The 21,876-nt window shown below is 38.0% G+C and overlaps 1 protein-coding gene across 2 annotated transcripts in view; it reads right to left on the bottom strand.

Moving 5' to 3' along the window:
- Nucleotides 1-21,876, bottom strand: part of SUGCT (succinyl-CoA:glutarate-CoA transferase) — a 374,021-nt gene that overhangs the window by 307,541 nt on the left and 44,604 nt on the right. For both annotated transcript variants that reach the window (XM_089532567.1, XM_089532566.1), the window contains exon 9: nucleotides 13,734-13,829. In XM_089532567.1, coding sequence (XP_089388693.1) covers nucleotides 13,734-13,829 — 96 coding nt within the window. The remainder of the gene's footprint in view (nucleotides 1-13,733; nucleotides 13,830-21,876) is intronic.

Here is a 21,876-nt window from a genome sequence, read left to right on the forward strand (position 1 = left end):
TATTCACTGTATCTTTCTGCACTTTTTCCACCTCCATTGTTCCAAATATGATTGCATCACAGGTTCACAGGAAGGCATTATAATATTGGCAGTTTTATTTTCATCCTTTTCATAATGCTGCTCTATGTACAATGACAGATACTTCATCTACAAGTATAGATCATGCAGAAAAAGGGGAGAAGAAGTGAAGTGATCTTCAAAGTGCTAATTTAGAGCAGGCAAGGGAATTTCTGCTATCTCTGGTCATTAACTGGAGGTGGTGCACACTTTTCCTATAAGCCAAGAAATGGTGTGTGGAGTCAGACCCACAAAGGGCCATATTAGCCCCACAGGCCAGAGTTCCAACAACCTATGTAAAGAACATATGAAACATTACTTGAGGCTGACAAGAAACAAATTTCTGCCTACAATGCAGCCTTCCCCAACATGATACCCTACATATTCTTTTGTGTTTAACTCCCAAAATCTGTTCTGTCAAGAGTCATACATTCTCTGGTGGAAACTGTCTACTAAACAGATGCAATAGTATTTCTACTGCTTTGCCACAAACAAATTCAGACAAAATTAGCAGTGAAGAGAAAAGAGCCCTTGACATATGGCTAGATATCAAAAAGATAGCTCAGAATCTTTTTTTTTTTTTAAAGGACAGCAGCTTGGAAAGATAAATGTTTGGCGAGTCATAGCAATGGATAAATTAAGACTTTGATGTTAAAAAAGGAAACCACAAATTCTGCTTGATTGCCATGAAATATTATACAAAGGGTAGAAATGGCCTGGCCAGACACAAAACAATTTGAAACAACATTAAAATTAATGACTTTGTATTTCATTTAAGTATCAACAATATCCATATTACTCAAACTTGGAGGGTATGTATTCCATTTCCTATTCATACTTTATTCATAGTAGACTGCACTCCTAACCTACTGCATTGACAACAATGCTGTGTTGGCAACCAAAGCTTGACCCAGCAAATACACTGGCTACCAGCCATCAGAATGATGTTATTAGCAAGGGTCAGTAGAACTCACTTTGCTGTTGCCTCAAACCGTCATTGGGATGAGGGCCATTATGCTCATTGTTAATACAATTTTACTGTCATTTTTTGTTCTCTTCCTTCCCCAGCAGTAATTACAAAATAAACCTAGGAGAATAAATTTAGGAGGGAGGAGAGGCAGTTTCTGGGATATTATTACAGTAACCCAGGGGTACTGCTATGGGGTGGGAATGGCCACATGACCCCCAAATAAGAATTATTCATTTTCAAATAAGAATTATGCTCCCCTCCCATAGGTGTTAAGAGCAGTGCAATAAGGGTGAGTTTTACTAGGCACTAACTCTCTTCAGGATGCTGAAGGTTTTAAAAATGAACAATTAACCAAAGTGACTCCAAATAAAAAAGAGATAGGAGGACAGGCTGATTCTACAGCAATTTTATTTTATTAAAATGACAGGAAAAGATAGCAGCACAAACTAGAGCAGACTATACCCAATGCAAGCTGTTTCTCAAAATAAAAGAGGGGAAAGTCAGCATGGAAGCTAGCAAACCATCTTCTAACCAGACTAAAATACACAGATACAGTAATTATTATTATTATTATTATTATTATTATTATTCTGCTTAATCTTGAGGAATCTAAGCGGATTACAGCAGTAAAACAAGATACAATTAAAAGAAAAAAACATTAAAAGTTCCAAGATCCCCATTCCTCCCCCCAGTCATAAAAACATGATAAACACTAAAAAGAGATTAAACTAAAAAGGGGTTAAAAACAATGGTGTACAATAAAACAAACAAACAAACAAACAAGCTTCATTTATATACTACTTCATACCGACTAAGCAGTGTCTAAGCGGTTTACAACTGTAAGCTAATTTGCCCCCAACAATCTGGGTACTCATTTTAGCGACCTCGGAAGGATGCAAGCCTGAGTTAAGCTTGAGCCCTTTTGCTGGTCTTGAACTCACAACCTTGTGGTTTTGAGTGAGTGGCTGCAGTACAGGCATTTAACCACTGTCCCACCAGGGCTCCAATAGCAATTAAAATGAGATATAGCAATGTAGGAAACTGCCTTTATACAAAGTCATCAGTCTTGTGGCAGATGCTTTCCAGTGTTTGGTTGGGACAAATGGGTTTTGTCACCTTCTGATGTTAAGAAGATGACTGCAGACTGGAGGAGGGAAGTAGGTCTAAGAGAGGAGAACAGGTGAAAAAAAGATGCAGTCAAAAAGAGAAGTATGTGTCGCTGTATTTTAAAAGGTCTTCCTAACGTTGGGGCTAGTCTTCTAAGAACATCTCTGGATGAAGCAAAAAATCAATGTTGTTCAAGAAACCAAAAACATGTGCTTACAAAAGGTCATAGGTGAACTGCCGTTCAAGTACTGATAATAGTTTGAACATCAGAAACAATGGGTTGCATACACCAGACAAAGCCAATCAATTATAGACAGTTCCCCACTTTGAAATCCAGATAGGTTTCTCAACTTCTCTGCAACTGCACAATATGCACAACGGGGGGGGGGGGGGGGGGGGTATCAGTCTGAGCCAGTCTGGCAGATCTCCATTCTGGAGGTAAACAAGATAGTTAAGACCTGATTGCTTTAATCAAGAAACCATTTTCTTGTCCGCAGAATGTGGGAATTTCCAGTTTAAAGTTTAGAATAAGGCTTGGCTTTTTGATATGGACAAGGTCTAGGCCAACATCAGTCCTAGTTGTCCACCATGAATTTTTAACAATTCGTACAGATTCTGCCAGCAAAAAGCTTTCCTGTCTTATGCATCAATGTCTAATATTCATATTTGTTGAACATAACATGGAAAAAATTCCTTCAGTTCCTAAATTTCTACAATTACACAGAGTGAGACGTTGAAAATTGTTCACCCCTAGGCTATTGTGTTTCCATTCTCTTTGTAAATTTGCTTGCCCCTTTTCTTTTGGGTCCCTGAACTGTATTTCTAAAATTAAGTTTTATTTCTGACATATTAAGTTTTAATTTACTGAGGCAATTATCTAATTTTGCCCTCCTCCCCTTAGCTACACTCCTGTATTAACTACCAGCAAGATTGCTTTAGGATTATATGTGCGCATGGATGATGGAATGTCAAAGAATAATCTTGGTGAGTACTCTTAAAACGATTGGGGTATATCCTGAGGAAACCTTTGAATGTAATCTGATAGAGAATATTTCACAGAAAATATTTGGTCATTAAAAGCATTCTCTGTTACTAAGGGGAAAAAATTGCATGCAGAAAATCCCAGATTCAACCTATAGCCTTTCTCAGCAGGGCAAGAGAAAGAGTCCCAGCCAAACACTGGAAAGCATCTGCCACTGAGTGTAGACAAAAGCAAGACTGATGACTTTGTGTAAGGGCAGATTCCTGCATTGCTATACACAAATTAAGTTTGCTACATTAGCCACAATTCAGTTTAAACTGGCACTGCAATTGTTTAGATTTTTTAAAATTCTTATTTGGAAAAAAATATTGCATGCGCAGACTTTAAACACAGAAGTGTTACGAGAAAGGCAGAAAAAGTAATCACAAATTGTTGTTGTCGTTGTGTGCCTTCACATCCTTTCTGACTTATGGTGACCCTAAGGCAATCCTATGAGAGCCAGTGTGGTGTATGAGTGTTGGACTAAGACTCTGGAGACCAGGGCTCAGTTCCCAGCATGGCTATGAAACTCACTGGGTGACCTTGGGCAAGTCATATGCTCAGCCTTAGGGAAAGGTAGTGGCAAACCTCCTCGGAACAAATCTTGCTAAGAAAACCCAATGATATGGTTACCTTAAGGTTGCCATAAATCTGAAATTACTTAAAGGCAAACAACAACAACGGTAACCCTATCATGGGTTTTTCTTGGCAAGATTTGATGAGTGGGGTTTTCATATTGCCTAAAATGTAGGCCTGTAACTCTAACATCATAAAATTTCTTCTCCTAGTCATAGATTTTTAACAATTTTGCCTGATGAAGAAGCCAGTGAAGCTTCAAAAGCATGCATGTTGTATTTTATGCATTTTGGTTAGCTAATAAAGATATCATACTTCTGCGCATTTTGGATTTTGTTTAATTTTGCTGCATGGCCAACATAGCTAAACCAAATATGTTTGTGATCCAGTTGAAACATTTACACTTATGAAGTGTTTATTCTGATGTTTTCTGCTGGGAAAGGTAATTAGTTGGACCCAAACTTAGTCATACTTTAAGCAGACATACTGAAAACAATAGGATGAAGGCTATAACTAATTTAAGTCTCATTGATTTTAACTGGTCTATTTAAACATGATTTTGGAGCTGGCCCAAAATGTTAAGGGAAAGAAGGTAACATGGAGCTACTATTTTGGGCAGCAACCCCATGTTGAGTTAAACAACTATCTACTTCTATCCACATGGGAAGTAAGACCTCTTTTTCTTAGTGCACATGAAGGAAAATAACAAAAACTTATTTTTACAGTTAACATTATTATAAAAATCTGATGTAATGCACCCTTCCCTCTCTCTCTTACACACACTTATTCAAAGCAAATTTTCCAGTAATGCTCTTTCCCCATACATCTATTCTGTTATCCTACATTACTTTAAACATGCACCTACAAGCAAATAACCACTTTTCCTGTTTACTTAAAATAATTGCAAGGAGGTTTCTCCAAAAATGTGATTTTCAAAGCAAGAACAAACTGATCTGAAGATTTTTTTTCCATTTCTTTTAAGACAGGAAATACAGTGGTTTTCATTGTTAAATGATTTTATAGTAATAAAATTTGGGAGCCGTTATCTTTGATGGGTCTCTAACAGTTAGGAAGCTGGGAGTGGGACTGGATGTGGAATGAACACGCAAACAAGTCCTGAGCTGCTGAAAATATCTTTTAGAAATGTTAGCTTTAATGACTCTCTGGTGCATGTCTGGGATTTCTCTGTAATCCTGGCAACAATCCAAACATGCACATTTAACCAGAGGTAACGCAACGAATACCTATAAAACAAATTTTCTGTCTTAACTATTATTGTTTATTTTATGAAATTTTAAATGGAAGGAAAACTTTGTTTTCTTTTAACATCATCTTGTTTCTACTTCCCATACATGTTACACAGATTTGTTGTGTTTCCGCAATTGCTTTTACCTGATCTAACCAATTACTGTACATGTGCTGGCCAGCTGTGAAATGAGGAAGAGACCAAGAGAGGGAGGATGAGAAGAGGGGCAAAGAAAATGAACCAGAATTTTAGAGCGTGGAAAGCAGAATTTCCTAGTTCACCCCCTTGGACCATTTAATACACACAATTAGATGCTCAGAAGAGGCAAGGATATTACACAGGAGTATTACACTAAACAGCAAGTGAGAGATTACATCCATACAGCATTCCAGGCCCTTTGGCAGGTCAAGGCGGCAGTGATTTAGAACCACACTCTACCTCAACAAGGCTTCTCATTCTTAGTCCTTCCTGTGGTTTCTGACTATGGAGATTTGAGTATTAGGACAGTAGCCTTCAGAAAAACACTCCATTGGAGTAAAGCGATATTCTCAATTTCACAGATTAGGAAACTGACACCTGAGATTTAACAAATATAACACTGACCTCCAAACAAAGACCTTTCTCTCCCCCTCGCCTGGCTGCCTCAATATTATTTATTTTTATTACATTATTCAGCCTCCTGTATATACTCATGTATAAGTCTAGAAATGTAGTAAAAATTGACCCTAAAAACATGAGCCAACTTACCCATGGGTTAATGTAAGTATTGTATCTTAACTCTTATTTAAAAGAAGGAACCATCTCCTGATGAAAAGCAAGACTATAATATGTGAAGCACTGGCCCCCTCTACTCTCTCATCCATACAGTCTTAAGAGTAAGCAGAAAGAGTTATTGACATTGTTTTGCTTTGCTTCATCTTTTCGATCCTTTGCTACATGCCCCTAAATTTTATCCTTGACTTATCCATGGGTCATAGCAAAATCCATAATTTTGGCCCCAAAACCTGCCCTTGACTTGTACATGAGGTCGATTTATAGTTGAGTATATACGGTATACAATCTCTGGGTGGTTTATATTAAAATTATGCATGTACATATGTCTGAGCATTTGCCTGGTTCAAATATACAATTCCTTGTTATGCCATAGTTTAGGAACTACAAATGAGCAATGGGACCTATAGCCCTTCCTTCTTTCCCTTCCTCAACACTTACATTATGGGTTAATTAATATCCATTAAATATGACACAAGGAACTGAAAAAGAGTCAGATGGAGCCATTCACACCTTCCTCTTCATCGCTGCTGCTGCCACAGCCACCCAGCTGCTCTCAACAAGAGGAAGAGCGAGGCACATTCAGAGAAGGGGAGCCTTGTCATCCTTGGCAGTGAGGACATCAGGTCACCATGGTTATGGGGTTGGACCCAAGTTTCAAAGTTTGGGGCTCCATCCCCTTCATACACCTGTCAGTGTTTTCCCCACTCTCACAACCATCATTTAAATGGAAAGGCTGGGGAAATGACTCCAGGTCAGGGTGACCAGAAATTGTCCTCCTTTCCCAGGGCACACCCTCCATTTGCACCTTCTGTCCAGGAGGAATTACAAAGGGTCCTTGGAACAGGACTAAGAAGCATGAACTGACATTTATATATGAGTGCTTTAAGCACCGGAGCCCTTATGCTCGCATTTAAGGCTGGCATCACATGAAGTCACTGGAAACCCAATGGCAGGGGATTTGGGCCACTGAGGAGCCACCAAGGGAGGGAGGGAGGGAGGGGAGAGATGACAGAGAGAGAGAGAGAGAGAGAGAGAGAGAGAGAGAGAGAGAGAGAGAGAAGAGTGGATTTCTTTTCCCAGCCAAACCTTCAACTCAAATGGAGGACCTGCCAGCAAAAATAGGGGGCATAACATACACATACATACACATACCCCAAAGCTAAAAACATGCATATAAATTCATGCTTCCTAGTCATGTTCAGAATGGAAGACATTTTGATATTCCTCCTGGACAGAAGGTTGGAATATAGGAAGGGTCCTGGGAAAGGAAGACAACCCTAAGGCAACCTTATTGCAGAGTTTTCTTGGCCAGTTTTTTCAGAGGAGGGTGTGCCATTGCTGTCCTATGAGGCTGAGAGAGTGGAACTTGCCCAAGGTCACCCAGTGGGTTTCCATGACTCAGTGGGGATTCACAACCTGGTCTCTAAAGTCCTAGTCCAACGCTCAAGGCACTACACGAACTTGGCTCTCTACTCAGATATAAATTCCCCTATTGCAATGGCACACACAGAGAGAGACATATATGTTATATAGGAACCCAGAACTCACAGAGGAGGTTTCCCCAGGTAAGCAGGGATTTTAACGCTGGGCCCTTTGCTGGCTCTCTACTCAGATGTAAATCTCCCTATTGCAATGGCACTTATATTAATTATATTATATTATATTATATTATATTATATTATATTATATTATATTATATCGGAACCCAGAGCTCACAGAGGGGGTCTCCCTAGGTAAGCTGAGATTTGAACCCTGGGTCCTTTGCTGTAACCCTGGGTCTTCTGATGTAAACCCCTATTGCAATGGCACTTACTCATGAGTAAGTGGCTATTAGGACTACAGTGTTTGATTCTATAGGAACCTAGAGCTCACAGAGGGGTATCCCTAGCTAAGCAGGGATTTGAACCCCTGGGTCCTTTGCTGGCCAGACCTTCAAGTTGCTCCAGAGCCCAGGGAAAGGGCAAACAAATGCCCTCACTGCAAAGGTGGACATGGCACGGCCAAATGAAGGACCTGCCAGCAAATATGGGGGACATATCTCTCTGACACACACACAAAAGCCAAAAATACAGCATATAAATTCATACTTCTTAGTCATGCTCAGAATGGAGGATGGTTTCAAATTCCCAGAATGTTGGAATGTAGGATGGGTCCTGGGAAAGGAGAGGTGAAAAATGGTGGATTTCCCAAAAACCAGGGGCAGCCCTCTGCCATTAGTCCCTCCCCTCCAGTGTGCTTCAGGTCCATCGTTCCCACTTGCTGAATATGCTTGCTAATCAATTCTTTTTAAAAGAACCACTTTTTGATCCATCTTCAAAAAACGCGATTTTTCTGCATTTGCATCACTTTGCAGCAGTTCAAACCAAGTGCAGTTGGTTCTGAAACTGCTTCAAGCATAATTCAGAGTAACCACACCAATTCAAACTGTCATCTTTACTATTGGAATCAAATAAATACAGTCTCATCTATCAAAACAGAATTTTTGTGATTATGGCTTTCTATTTTTCTTTAATAGAATTTAGAATGAGAATGAAGATTCCCATTATATTTTGTTTTTCCTGTCAATCATGAGACACATATGCAATACCAAACTTCACATTATCAATTAAATCATCCAAATAATCATTTAAAGCCAATTCAGCATCCACCTTGTACAGTTTTGACCACCCAGTCTCAAAGCTTCAAAAATGAGTTTGTTCTGTATCTCCAGCTCCAAAGCCTAACAGTTTCTTCTGGGAGATGATTGAATTTTGCAAAATTCTAGTGTTGAGATTCAGAAGTCAACAGTAGATTAACCTACATTTAATGACAATAACATTTCATATTCCCAACATGTATATATACTGTAAACCAAAAATAAAAAAAATCTGGTAATTTTGACATTGTCCTGATTAAAAAAACAAAACTCAGTCCAGAAATGCATGATGTAGCTTTACCAGATTACATGAATGACATCTAGTGGGCAGATTGCTTCATGACAATTTAAGTACTTTAACAATTGCTTCGTGACAATCTAAAATGAGAAAGTTTTCAAAGAAGTAGCCATGTTAGTCTCTTTCAACATAAAAAGGAAGACAAAAGTAGGCAATAAATGCTCAGTTACAAAGCATATTTACACAGTTGTGGGAGTGGGATGGATGGTAACAGGATCCAGAAAAATGGAAATCATGATCATTGCCCTACATTTTCAAAGGGCTGTGTAATGTGATACAGGTCTTTCAGATCTTTATAGTAGTCAGTTAGTATTGATGCCTTCACACATCAACACTAACTGACCACTATAAAGATCTGAAAGACCTGTATCAAATTACACTGTGCTTTATATCAGAGTATTTATTATCACTCTGTACTGCATCCAAAAAAGTGGGTTTCTAACCATGATTTTTGCTGGAGTGAAAACAAGTTACTCTTTAAAGGTGTCATCACATTTCCTTTTTTTCCCCTCCTTAAAATGATATTGTCAATTTCGAGAAGAGGTTAAGAGGTGATATGATAGCCCTGTTTAAATATTTGAAGGGATGTCATACTGAGGAGGGAACAAGCTTGTTTTCTGTTGCTCCAGAGAACAGGACCAGGAACAATGGATGCAAGCTACAGGAAAAGAGATTCCACCTCAACATTAGGAAGAACTTCCTGACAGTAAGGGCTGTTCGACAGTGGAACAAACTCCCTCGGAGTGTAGTGGAGTCTCCTTCCTTGGAGGTCTTTAAACAGAGGATGGATGGCCATCTGTCAGGGATGCTTTGATTGTGATTTCCTGCATGGCAGGGTTTTGGACTGGATGGCTTTTGCGGTCTCTTCCAACTCTATGATTCTATGGTTTGGTTAAACATATTTGACTATTTTATCTGGTGCAGAAAACTATCTCTGTTCTTTCCATGTCATTCCTCCCTCTGGAACCAAATTTTCAGTTAAAGTAGTAAAGCCAGGAACACATAGACTTAATTAACTGAGGTATACCACTACTTACCTGTGGTCAAAGTAAGTCAAACAGTGGAAATCAGAGTTGGAGGGGAGATTTAAAAAGGGAAACCAAGATAGCAACCAAAGTCAAAGACATCTCTAACATTATTGTGTGTGAAAACAACACTTCTGTATTTCCATACCAAGACACGGATCCTCTCATGACTTTAAACTCTAGGTGGGTTTAAAAAAATACCTTGTAAATGGCTCTACAAGGAGAACAATCTCACTGCTAGCATGATGGGGGAATAATAGAGGAATACAGGATTGCATTCATCTACAGCATTGATCAGCATGGGGATTGCAGTCAAGAAATCAGAAGAAGATTAGGCTTGCGAAGGGCAGCTAGGAAAGAACTAGACAAGATACTAAAGCGCAAAGATCTAATGCTGAACACCAAAGTTAGGGTCTTCCAAGCCATCGTATTTCCCACCTCTGTGTACAGATGTGAAAGCTGGACAGTAAAGAAAATCAACAGAAAGAAAATCAATTCATCTGAGAGGTGGTGCTGGAGAAGAATGTTAAGGATATCATGGACAGCCAAAAAGACAAACAAATGGATTCTAAAAAGATCAAGCCTGAACTCTCCTTGGAAGCCAAGATGACTAAAGCGAGGCTGTCATACTTCAGATACATTATGAGAAGGCAGGAAATGTAAGGGCAGGAGAAAGAAAAGTAGATCACACACCAGATGGATAGACTCAATCAGGGAAAACATGGCCCTGAGCCTGCAGAACCTGAACAGAGCAAATGAGGACAGGGAGACTTGAAGGACAGTGAGACTATCTGGCCTTGTCTGCACTGCCCTGGATACTCTGGGCAAGGCCTGGATTATCCTGGCCCCACAGCTGCCTTGACCTGTCCCTGTTACCATTCCCATGCCTCAGGAGCTGTCCACACAAGCATCCCACTGCACCACCCAATGTATCTGCCACCTCCACAAGTTGCTCACTTCTAAGGTCAGTATGAAAAATGGAGTAAGTGCAATACTCTGACTTTCATGAGGGCCTATTCTGGCTAGACACACTTATTTGGAAGTAAGTCCCACTGATCTCAATGGGGCTTACCTCTGAGTAGACACATATAGAACCAAACTGTAAATCTTGGTCAGAAACTAAATGCACCATTTTGCAGGATCCAGCTCACATGGTGTTCCAATAAACTTTTCCAGTTGAGTGGAACTTGATTCATTTCACATATAAAACTGAATGCATCCAACAAGATTAAGTATAATTAGGAGAAACACGTTTGCTGATTACAAGCACATTTTAAACAGTAAACAAATAAATGACTGTAGTGGTCACTTTTTGAATGATTCCGTTCAGAATTGTGTCATGCAAAAGCCCCAGATGTTGAAATTATTGACTTCTTTAAAACTCAACATCTGTTTAAAAGAGATTCCCAAAGGTTACTTAATCCTCCATGATTTAATAACATTCTGACATTCTTAGAGTACCATAGCAAAATTCACTGCTTTCCATAATTGTAATTTAAAGCTTTTCTGAACACAAGTTCACACCAAATTTTAGTCAAAAGTAAAAAACAACAACTAAAAATTTCTTCTGAATTTTTAAGATTCAAAACCAACTCATCAAAGGTCTGATTCACATAATTTTATTAACGTTATTTCACACTATATTTAACCATTGCAAAAAGTTCAAAAACAAATGACTCAGTAGAAGAATATATTTTTAGTCTTTATATCACATTTCAGGAAACAAAAGCCTAGTGTATCCTATCTTTGGGGATTATAACTTAAACATTCTTGCATTTGTATTCCAGAAGACTAGCTTCATGCTTTTTTTGGTCACAAAGTCAATGAACTTCAACTTATTAATTTGGTAAAAGAATGCCCTGAAGCTCTACTATGGGCAGAATTTCAGCAATTTTACCTATGTGCATTCCACTGTGAACCGACCTGATCCACATCTTCCAAACTAATGAATTGACATAGCCGTCCTTCAGGATTTCACATTTCTCTGAATTTTGTAATGTCAAAAATGCATTGGAGTATGTATGATTTTGAATAAAATGCATTTGGAACTACAGACTCTGGGAGAAATTACATTTAGCAGTGCCCAACTTTTTATGCTTATTTTTTTAATGCAGCAAATATGGAATGGGACAGACACAAACACAGGCAAGTAACATGGACCCAAAATAGACTGACCCATCCATCCATAGTAACAGCCAACATTTGGATTTTCAAAAATGGAGATCAGCCACTGCTTATTTTCCCAGAATCTTACATGCAACCTGGTACCCACCGCACTAAGCAGTGACTAATTCATTCCATTTTCAAGTCTAAAATCAAAATCACAAGGCCAGCAAAAAAAGGAATTATCTCACAGTCAGACTACTGTTTCTCCCATCCCCTGGTATTGGGGGGGGGGGGGTTGGGGGGGAGTACAATCTAGACTAATAAAGAGTTCTAGAGAATTCAAAAACTCACATACTTTTTGTGACTTTTTGACTAATCCTAATAAAGGTAGAGTCCAACTATGGATTTCCAATTTTATTTTCTCATGAGCTAAGGGTCACCCTTAGCAAGAGAAAGTAAGCATCTGCAATCCCCCCCAACTTTCTTTTCATTTTTGTACCAATATAGTCCTACCTGTCTGACAGTCTGCACTGCTTGAAACTAATAGGCTCATTGAGCTACAGTATTCCATGTGTGCCCATCCTAGTTTTACACAAACATTTCCTGGTTGCATCTGTTTTATGTTCTTCTGAAGCCAGGACATTCTTCTGCAGTACTTTCCTTATACTTTGGCATTTCCATTTGCTGTAAGACACATTCTTCTTTAGGATTAATTTAAAAGAATTAGTGAGAACTGGTGAACAATTTTTATACTTCTGCTTTAAAAAAAAAAACCTCTTTGCAAGAATATATCCAGATTATCTATGGGCTACCCAAAGGCACTTCCAGCGTATTCTTTACTTTTAACACTGCCGCCACCTCCATATTCTATTGCTTAAGATGACTACCTTAATGAAGCTCTGATGGCACAGTGGTTAAATGTCAGTATTGCAACCAGTATTGCAGCCACAAGGTTGTGAATTCGATCCCAGGACTCCAAAGTTGAGGCACCCTTGCATCCTATCATAGGTTACTAAAATGAGTACCCAGCTTGTTGGGGCAATCAACTTACATGTTTTAAACTACTTAGAGACTCCATGGTTCAGTATGAAGAAATTAGAAATGTAAATGTTAAATGATAAATGCTACCTTACTTTGCCTAAGGGCAGGACTGAGCTTAGCTACTAATACAAAGAGTTTGGAACTTTTAAACAGTTTCAACACATTTTATGATCATGGGTGCTCTTGATGAAAACAACATCTCAGCAAGACAAGAAGCTTAGTTACTATTTTAAACAACTTAGAATACCCCCAAGACCTTCCTCCATATTTTACAATAAAACTAACTCAGTGTTTTTTTTAAGTGCTGTGGAATGCACACCTTGTTCACTAAAATGAGGTTTAGTTGTTCAGCTCAAGCACAAAACAATAGTAAAGTTATCCCACGAGAACTAAAACTCTGATCCATTCAAATCTAATTTTTGTTACTAACTTGTTGGTGATGAATACATACTTCAAAAGACCCTGTTTGTAGGTGGTGTGATGCAAATACTTACAGCTCTCCCAAACAATAATGGCAACTATCAGGCATGAATCCAGTTTATACATTCTTAAATAATCACAACCATTTTATAAATGAGAAGCATTTCAGCATAAAACACCAGTTCCAGACAGTAATTGATTACTAATGCTGTCAGGGATGAATACATATGTAACATATATGGTAGTACTGTATGCCGAAAATGAACAAAACTAACCATATACCTAGAAGAGTTCAGAAAATAGTAGAAACTGTATGGTGAAAATGAACAAAACTAACCATATACCTAGAAGAGTTCAGAAAATAGTAGAAACTATAGAAACAAAAGGCATTTCCCAATTTCAAAGCCATCATAAACCATAAAATCAGAAAAACACACATGCTTTCCCAGTATCTTACCTGGTAAGGAACAATACTTGCATGTGCAGTGCCCCATCGTTTGGTTTCTGTTTTGCAGTTTAGGAAATTGCTTGCTATATAGGTAAGGCAGGCAACCTGCAAAGATATGAAAAGGCAGAAATGTTATCACCTGACATATATGTAAGTCTGATTCCTTTACTAAATAGTATCTTTATTCAAAGTTGCATTTAGACTACAAATAAAAAAAACATAAACTGCTACTAATTACTAAATTGAGGAACCAAAGATAGGTGGTGACCACGAATGGAAAACTAGATCACATATTCAAAAAACACTATCACTCAAACATTTTCATAAATTCTGGCTGATGTGGCTCTAATATAGCTCCTACTTGTTCCTGTTACACATTGTTGTCTTACTACAAATGGTTCTATGTCAAGCTTTACTCTTTTCTTTGGCAACATCTTGGCTCAGTCTGGATCCCTAACAGGGGTGACTATTTTTCTTCTAGACTCCCTGTTGCTTCTTCTTCCAGCTCCCATGCAGCTATTCCTCTGCCTCTCCAAGCGCTGTCCAACTCTTAGCTCAGGCCTAGGCCTGGAAATAAACTCTGCCTATGTCTGAAGACCATTCTCCATCATTCTGCTACACAGAGACGGAAGTGTGATTTTGGTTTCATCATCGTCTTATTTTCAACCATTGGCTGGGGAATGGTGGGATAAACTAGAAAAACCACTTTGGAGTTTGTCTGAGGTCTTCATCCCACCAATTTTCAGGCACCTTCTCCTTAGAAGTGAATTGGTCTGGGAGCTTTGGGGTTTGGTGGCCGCAAAAGAGGATTGCCACTGCATGCAGCCCATGCACCATCTTTTCTTTTTGAAAAATAATTTTTATTAGACATTTTAAAATCTTTTTTAAAAAAAATCATACATCATGTATTATCCTAATCATACGATCGCAACTTTACACAAACACAAATATATATTTTCGAACATACATAGCACTGTCTATATTATTTTACAATTGTAGCTTGTTGTTTAAAATATTTGACATTGATGGCCTTCAGCTATTGTTTCTAAAGCCCTCTACTTCGAACCCTCCTTTCCCCCTCTCTTTTGATCCATAATTCTTCCCACCTTTGCTTCCCTTAACTTCCTTAACATTCCTTAATTTTCTTTTCCTTCTTTCCCCTTCTTCTTCTTTCTTATATCTCATTCTTTCTTATTATTTTCTTATTTCTCTATCTTCCCTGACCTTATCAAATTTCAGATTCCCTTCACTCACCATCTATTCACATATTCTTACCTTCAAATACTTTCTTACTTGCACCATATTTTCCACAACCCTGCTCTAAATCAAGGGTCCTAAAACTGGGTTGGATCCATGAAAGCTTATTTGCAAACAAGACTGACAATGGTAGATGTGCACTTAAAAGACAGTTTGTCCTTTGTGAAGTCGAAGGCTTTCATGCCCGGCATCCCAAGGTCACACAGTATATATATACCCACTCTCTTCCAGGACAGCATTCTCTGAAGATGCCAGCCACAGATGCTGGTGAAACATCAGAAATAAACTCTTCTAGAACATGGCCACATAGCCCCAAAAAACCCACAAAAAACTATAGCTTGTCCTTTGTAACTAAAATTACCTGTACTGCACAACACCACAGGAACGTCCTGGAAACTCATTCTTCATTTACCAAAACAGACCTGGTGCACACTTATACACCCACAAAGACTTCATACAAACTGAGAGGAAAACCTAAATTATACCAGCATATTTTTCAACACAGTGTTTCTTCAAAAGAAATGCAGAAAATCCCTCGAAAACCGATTATCATATAAAAGGACTTCCTGAGTTCAAAACGATATTTTAAAATGCCATTGTTTTCGTTACAATTCTTTCGTTTCTTATTGTTTCTGTGCCTTTCATGTGTAGTTTATAAGAAAACCGTTATTTGTGGAAGCAACATTTGCTGTTCTTTAAAAAATAGTTTCCCTGTGTTTAGATTACCAAATCCAGTGTTAGCAACTTCCTCTTGCCATTGTCGAAAAAACAAACCGACAACACTGACACTCATCAGTGCTTCCAAATGCTTTGCAAAACTCCCTCGGGAAGGAAGACAAAATAATACATCTTATTACCAAACATTATTTAGTCTGTAGGTTACAGTGTTTTCTTTAAAGTCTAGAGGCCATGTTTTGTTTCCATTTTAAGAAACAAAACCGACAAGGGTGGCCTTTAGACATTAAAGCAGATGTTCCAAAAGATACAATTTCAGTATTCATTCATTCATTTGCACAGACAGATCTACCTGCTGTACGCATATATCTTTATGTTTGTCTACATTTGCCATTTACCTTTCTCATTTGATTTATGAGTACACACATACACTTTTATTCCTTTTTTGTTCATACCACAAAAGATGACCACGTCACATGTTGAGTTTTATATATCTACCAATATCGAGAAAAATTGAAATTCCACAATACAGTGATTAACATGCTACTCAGCTAAAACTAAAAATCAGACAGTTAGGGAGACAAACTATTAAGTGCCAGAGGAAGGTTCAGATAGCAAGGAGCAAATAGTTTTTCAAGATGCTTTTAGAAAACACACAAAAAGCATCATACTTTAACCCAGCTGACAGAACTGAACTAATATACATTCAGCCTCCCAAATATGTATGCATAATAAAAGGAAGCTGAGAAGGCAGATAATGGGCAAGCTGCATCTTCCTGTGTTCCTCTTACATTATTTTACCCCCAAATTTTGTTTCTTCCCAGCCAGTCAAAGGAAGAAATGTTTACAGTGCAAGTTTTCATAAACAACGGCATCATGTATATTACAGATTTTCCCATATGTTCAGAAGATAATTATATATTCAAAATTTCAATATATTTTAGTGTGTAAACAATAATCTTTATTGTTCTCTAATTCATTTTTAGTGTTGTACAGTGGCAAGCCACCACTGCCACCCTTGTCACACACCAGTATCATATTCTGGCCTGATCAGTTTTTGCCATGGAGTATTCTAGAATGGTAAACAGTGAATTGCAAGGTTGGAGGGGACACAACCTGGTCCCATCAAGCAAACAAATTGCTCTCTCAAACTGCCATAGAAAGGCAGGAAATGTATGGAAGAGAATGACAGCTCTGTCAATATGTGTATTTGCTGTTTGCTTCTCACATTCTAGTACACGCATCCCTCCATATTTGCAGCTTTGATATTTGCGAATTTGATTATTCACGGATTTGATTAACATGTTCTCTCTAGGAATCTCTAGGTCCTCCAGTGCAACTCTATGGTCAACTTTAAGTAAAAGTTGCTCTGAAAGACCTAGAGATTCCTAGAGAGTATACTCTACTAAGCATTTGTAGCTCCTCCATGACCTCCAGTGCAGTTCTATGGCCAGTGTCTGTTGGACATTGACCACAAAGTTTCACTGGAGGGCCTAGAGATTCCTAGAGAGGTGTCCTCTCAGCTAAAAACATGGTGTTTTTGTTATCTGCGGTTTTTCCACATTCACGGGGGTCTTGTGCCCTTAATCCTAGCGGATATGTAGCGGCAAGTGTAATTCTAGTATCAAACTTCTAGGATTATGAAAACCAGGATTCTAGTACTATGAGAGAAAACATTCTTTTCCACTCTCTGCACTCCACACATAATTTTATTTTATATATCTCTCAAACCTCAAGCACAATTTTAATTTTATACACCTCTCTCATCTCATACTTGTATTCCTGCCCCAGCTCCCAGTGGACTTTTATAACTTCAGTCTAAAACAAATATATAGATAGCACTGGGCAGCACAGAGAAGTGTGCATTTGTATTTACAGGGGGAATACAAACAAGAAGTAAAAAATAGTAGCAATAAACATTTATTATATTCAAACTTTATGTGTAACCTCTTTTAAAATGTGACTAACATTTCTACAGCACACAGGTGCGACAGTGCAAGGATTTTTGCTTTATTTCCATTAATCCGAGAATGTCTTTAATAGCTGAGAAAAGGCAGTACCTCCAAAGAATGCTGTTTAAAGGAAATATTTCAAAAGCACTTCTAAAGGCATTCCTGCTTTCAGCTATCTATACCACAGTCTACAGTACTACGAACTCTTGCTTCACATGACAGAGAGATCAAGAAACTACAAGGCAGTGAGACAGTCCTACATTGTATTAGCTGAATGAACAATAAAGTGGTTTTAAGGCTAAAAAGACACTTGAAAGTTGCCTATTATTAAGTACCTATGTCCTACTGAGCTGTGAGGTAACATACAAAACAAATCTGTGGAGGTGAGTAGAACGTTTGAAATAGAACATGTTTTTAAAGGGCTTTACATCTTTGTAGGACAGATGAACACCCACTGTTCACCCACCTATTTCATATTCCTTTGAAGACTTTGTGATACCTTCACTACAAATGTATGTTCAGACATTCAGATGTCAGAAGACAGCAGAACTCAAAGAATGTGTAATTTAAAATTCTGTTTGATTTGGAAGATCACTGCATTAGTATTCCTCTACTATGCATACCAAGTCAAAAATATATGCGCGTTTCCATCTCCAGTTACATCCATCTACTCAAAAATCTCCACATTATCAGGAACAGAAGACCAAAAATATTTTCAAATTCATGTTGATTTTGCATTTCTAAACAAATTATTTGCCAAAATATTCTTCAGCTGAAAAGATATTTCTGATTGGGGTAAAGGGACCCCTTGCTACTTCATTGACAACACCACAGAACTTGACATATGCATCTGTAATTCTTGTTGTGTTTAGCTTCCCTCAAATCAACTCAACGCATGGTGACCCTGTGGATAGAATATCTCCAAGCCCCCTGTATCCTTCACTGCACTGCTTAGGTCTTGTAGATTCAGGCCTATGGCCTCCCTAATTGAGTCTAAACATCTGGTATGTGGTCTTCCTCTCTTCCTCTGCTATCTTCTACTGTTATTAGAGTCTAATGTGTCATGCCGTCTCATGATGTGGTCAAACTGTTATTAGAGTCTAATGTGTCATGCCGTCTCATGATGTGGTCAAAGTATGACAGCCTCAATTCAGTCTTCATGGCTTCTAGGGAGAGTTCAGGCTTGATCAGTTCAAGGATCCATCTGTTTGTCTTTTTGGCTGTCCACAGATTTCTGAGCACTCTTCCCCAACACCACAGCTCAAAAGAGTTGATTTTATTTTTACCCACTTTCTTCACTGTCCAGCTCTCACATCCATGCATGGTCATTGGAAATACAACGGCTTGGACAATTCTGACTTTAGTGCTCAGTCTTTACTCTTTACGGTCCTGTCTAGTTCTTTCATGAATGCCCTTCCCATTCCTAGTCTTCTTACTTCTTGACTGCACTTCCTTTCTGATCAATGTTTGATCCAAGATATGGGAAATCTTTAACTATTTTGATATCTTCATTGTCTAAATTGAATTTATGTAGATCCTCTGTGGTCATTACTTTTGTCTTCTTTAAGTTCAGCAGTAAACCTGCCTTTACACTTTCATCCTTTACGTTCCTTAGTAATTGTTCCAAGTCCATGATGTTTTCAGCTAGTAGTATAGTGTCATCTGCATATCTTAGACTATTGATGTTTCCTCCTCCTATCTCAACTTCTCCTTCTTCTAAGTCTGAATCTGCTCTTTATATGATATTTTCTGTATACAAGTTGAACAAATAGGGTGATAATATGTAGCCTTGCTTGACCCATTTGCCAACTGAAAACCATTCTGTTTCTCCATACTCTGCCACTTGTTCTAAGTGCAGATTTCTCATCAGGATCATCAAGCGTAGTGGCACTCCCATGTCTTTAAGAGCGTTCCATAGCTTTTTGGGCAGGGAACCGTCCAATTAAAAAGATTGTATGTACAGCGCTGTGTAAATTTACAGTGCTTTATAAATAAAGCATAATAATAATAATAATAATAATAATAATAATAATAATCAAAGGTTTTGCTATCATCTATAAACCACATGATGGTTTTCTTTTGGAATTTCTTGGTGCCCTCCATTAGCTATCGTAGGTTTGCAATATGGTCCCTAGTGCCCCTGCCTTTCCTGCACTGCATTTGTGCCTCTGGGATTTCTCTCTCCATATATGATTGGAGTCAATGTTTCAGAATTTTAATCATAATTTTGCTTCTGTGGGATATTAATGCTATGATCCTTTCGTTGTTGCAGTCTTTTGTGTCTCCTTTTTTCTGGCTGGGAATGAATATTGAACATAAATCTACTTCTGCATTTTTCTTGATTAGACTAAAACAGTCTTGGTAACTGAACAGAGAAAATGGTATCATGCCCATATTCTGATTAACAAACACCAAAATCTCTCATGCAGGGATAAAAAAATGTCTATTTATTTATGATTATTAAGAGCCATAAACTCAGGTAGAGAAAATGATGGACTTATGTTCAAATCTCTTTGAGACTGGGACTCACTGGAAGAACCGCAGCAAGCCATGTGTTCCCTTTCAGTGGAGCAGGAATAATAGCAAGGGCAAGCGATCTAGCAGAGAACTTTGTTTCTTCTTAAATGAGGGACTGTTTTATTTGTCAACGCTTACAGTTTTTCCATTTCTACCACTTGGACTTTGATGGCAAATTCTTAAAAGTGTCATGGCCTGGCTTTGTTCGGTTTGTACCTACAAAATTTAATTCCTAGTGAAAACTGCAATTCATTTACCAAGCTGCTTAGAGGATATTTCTGCAAAACCTTTTTTCATTATGGAGTGACATTATAGCTGTGCTGGTTGAAATTCTCTCTTCTTCAGAAACATTTGAGATTTCTCCTCCTTTGTAGCCAAAACAGGTGATAGTGATACCAGTAATTTTCCCCCAAAGGGAAAAAGAATGGTGAGGTAACAGAAGTGAGAGAATCAGGAGACCTGGAAAGTAGACTGATAGGCTGCAGAGTAAAAAGAAGAAATGAATATTCATATGATAAAGAACGGCTCTATTACAAAGGGTTGTGGATGTGGATATATATGTAATCATATACATGCACCGACCGGGAAATGTGGATGCATGCATTCATAGATGTGTCACAGGATTCTGTTAAACAACAGAAAGAAAGGCATAGCTGAAAGGAAAGCAGAACAAATGGCTGGGAATAACCCTCTAAATTGGAAAAGAGACAATGAAGTCAAATAGATTAACATAATTCTATTAATATCTTCTACAGAAAGTCTGTAGGTAATTCTGTTGATCTGGGTCCTTTTTAATGTCTAGCTCCAACCTAAGTCAGCTGCACCAAAGTAATACATTTTGCTTGGCTGATAGGCCAGAATGCATTATTGGCTATTCTAGAACATCTACATTTATTTACACTGCAGCAACTGGCTAATCACTTGCAGTACAAACTGAAAATTATTTAAAATATCTTTAACTAGTTGCCTAGACAGGGCACAATAAATTGTTAGAATTTCTCAGCATTATTATACAGTTAGAATTATATGGTGGACATTTTTACCCACAGAAATGTTGTATTTCATAATTAGAAGCAGAGAAGAAGTTTACTAGTAATCATGTAATAAAAACAGTGCAGATCACAGGCAAAAGTGTACATACTTAGACCAAACAAAGCTTATGTCCCAGGGACACTGACATTTTTTTACCTTTTTAAACAACATTCTACATACTTCTTGTGTATGAATTGCATACTTCTTTTGAAAGTCTTCTGTTTCTCAAGCAGTTCAAACTACTTGGTGGGGGTGTGAATGGTCACCTAATGGTTAAACCTGCCACTCTCCAAATCAAAGCAAGATTTATTTATTTTTGTCTGCAGAAGTTGAAATAAAATGTTGAATTCTATTGAAGTGTAGAATTTCTTGCTTCATGAGGCAGAATTTTAAATCACTTTGGGTCTCTTTTGTTGTTGTTTTTTCCTTAACTGGTTGTAATTAAATGCAGGAATATTAAAAACTTCAAGAGATATTTTCAAGCCACAACAGGAAACATAGATCATATTCATCACTGTAAACAAGTCCAAAAACCACTTCCATTTTACTTACTGTCAGCTAAAGAATACTATTTAGATGCCAATGCAAGGAGGACCATAGCTGACAGTCAAAAGTCAGATAACTGGAAGTTCAAAGGAATTTTATCTTATAAGTTCATGAGAAGAGACTGAAATGTTGGTAAGTCCTGAACTCCATTATCCATTACACAAGTTCTACTT

Source organism: Sceloporus occidentalis, unplaced genomic scaffold (assembly GCF_023333645.1).
Source record: "Sceloporus occidentalis isolate IW3139 unplaced genomic scaffold, rSceOcc1.0.p SCAF_7, whole genome shotgun sequence".
Taxonomy (NCBI): Eukaryota; Metazoa; Chordata; class Lepidosauria; order Squamata; family Phrynosomatidae; genus Sceloporus; species Sceloporus occidentalis.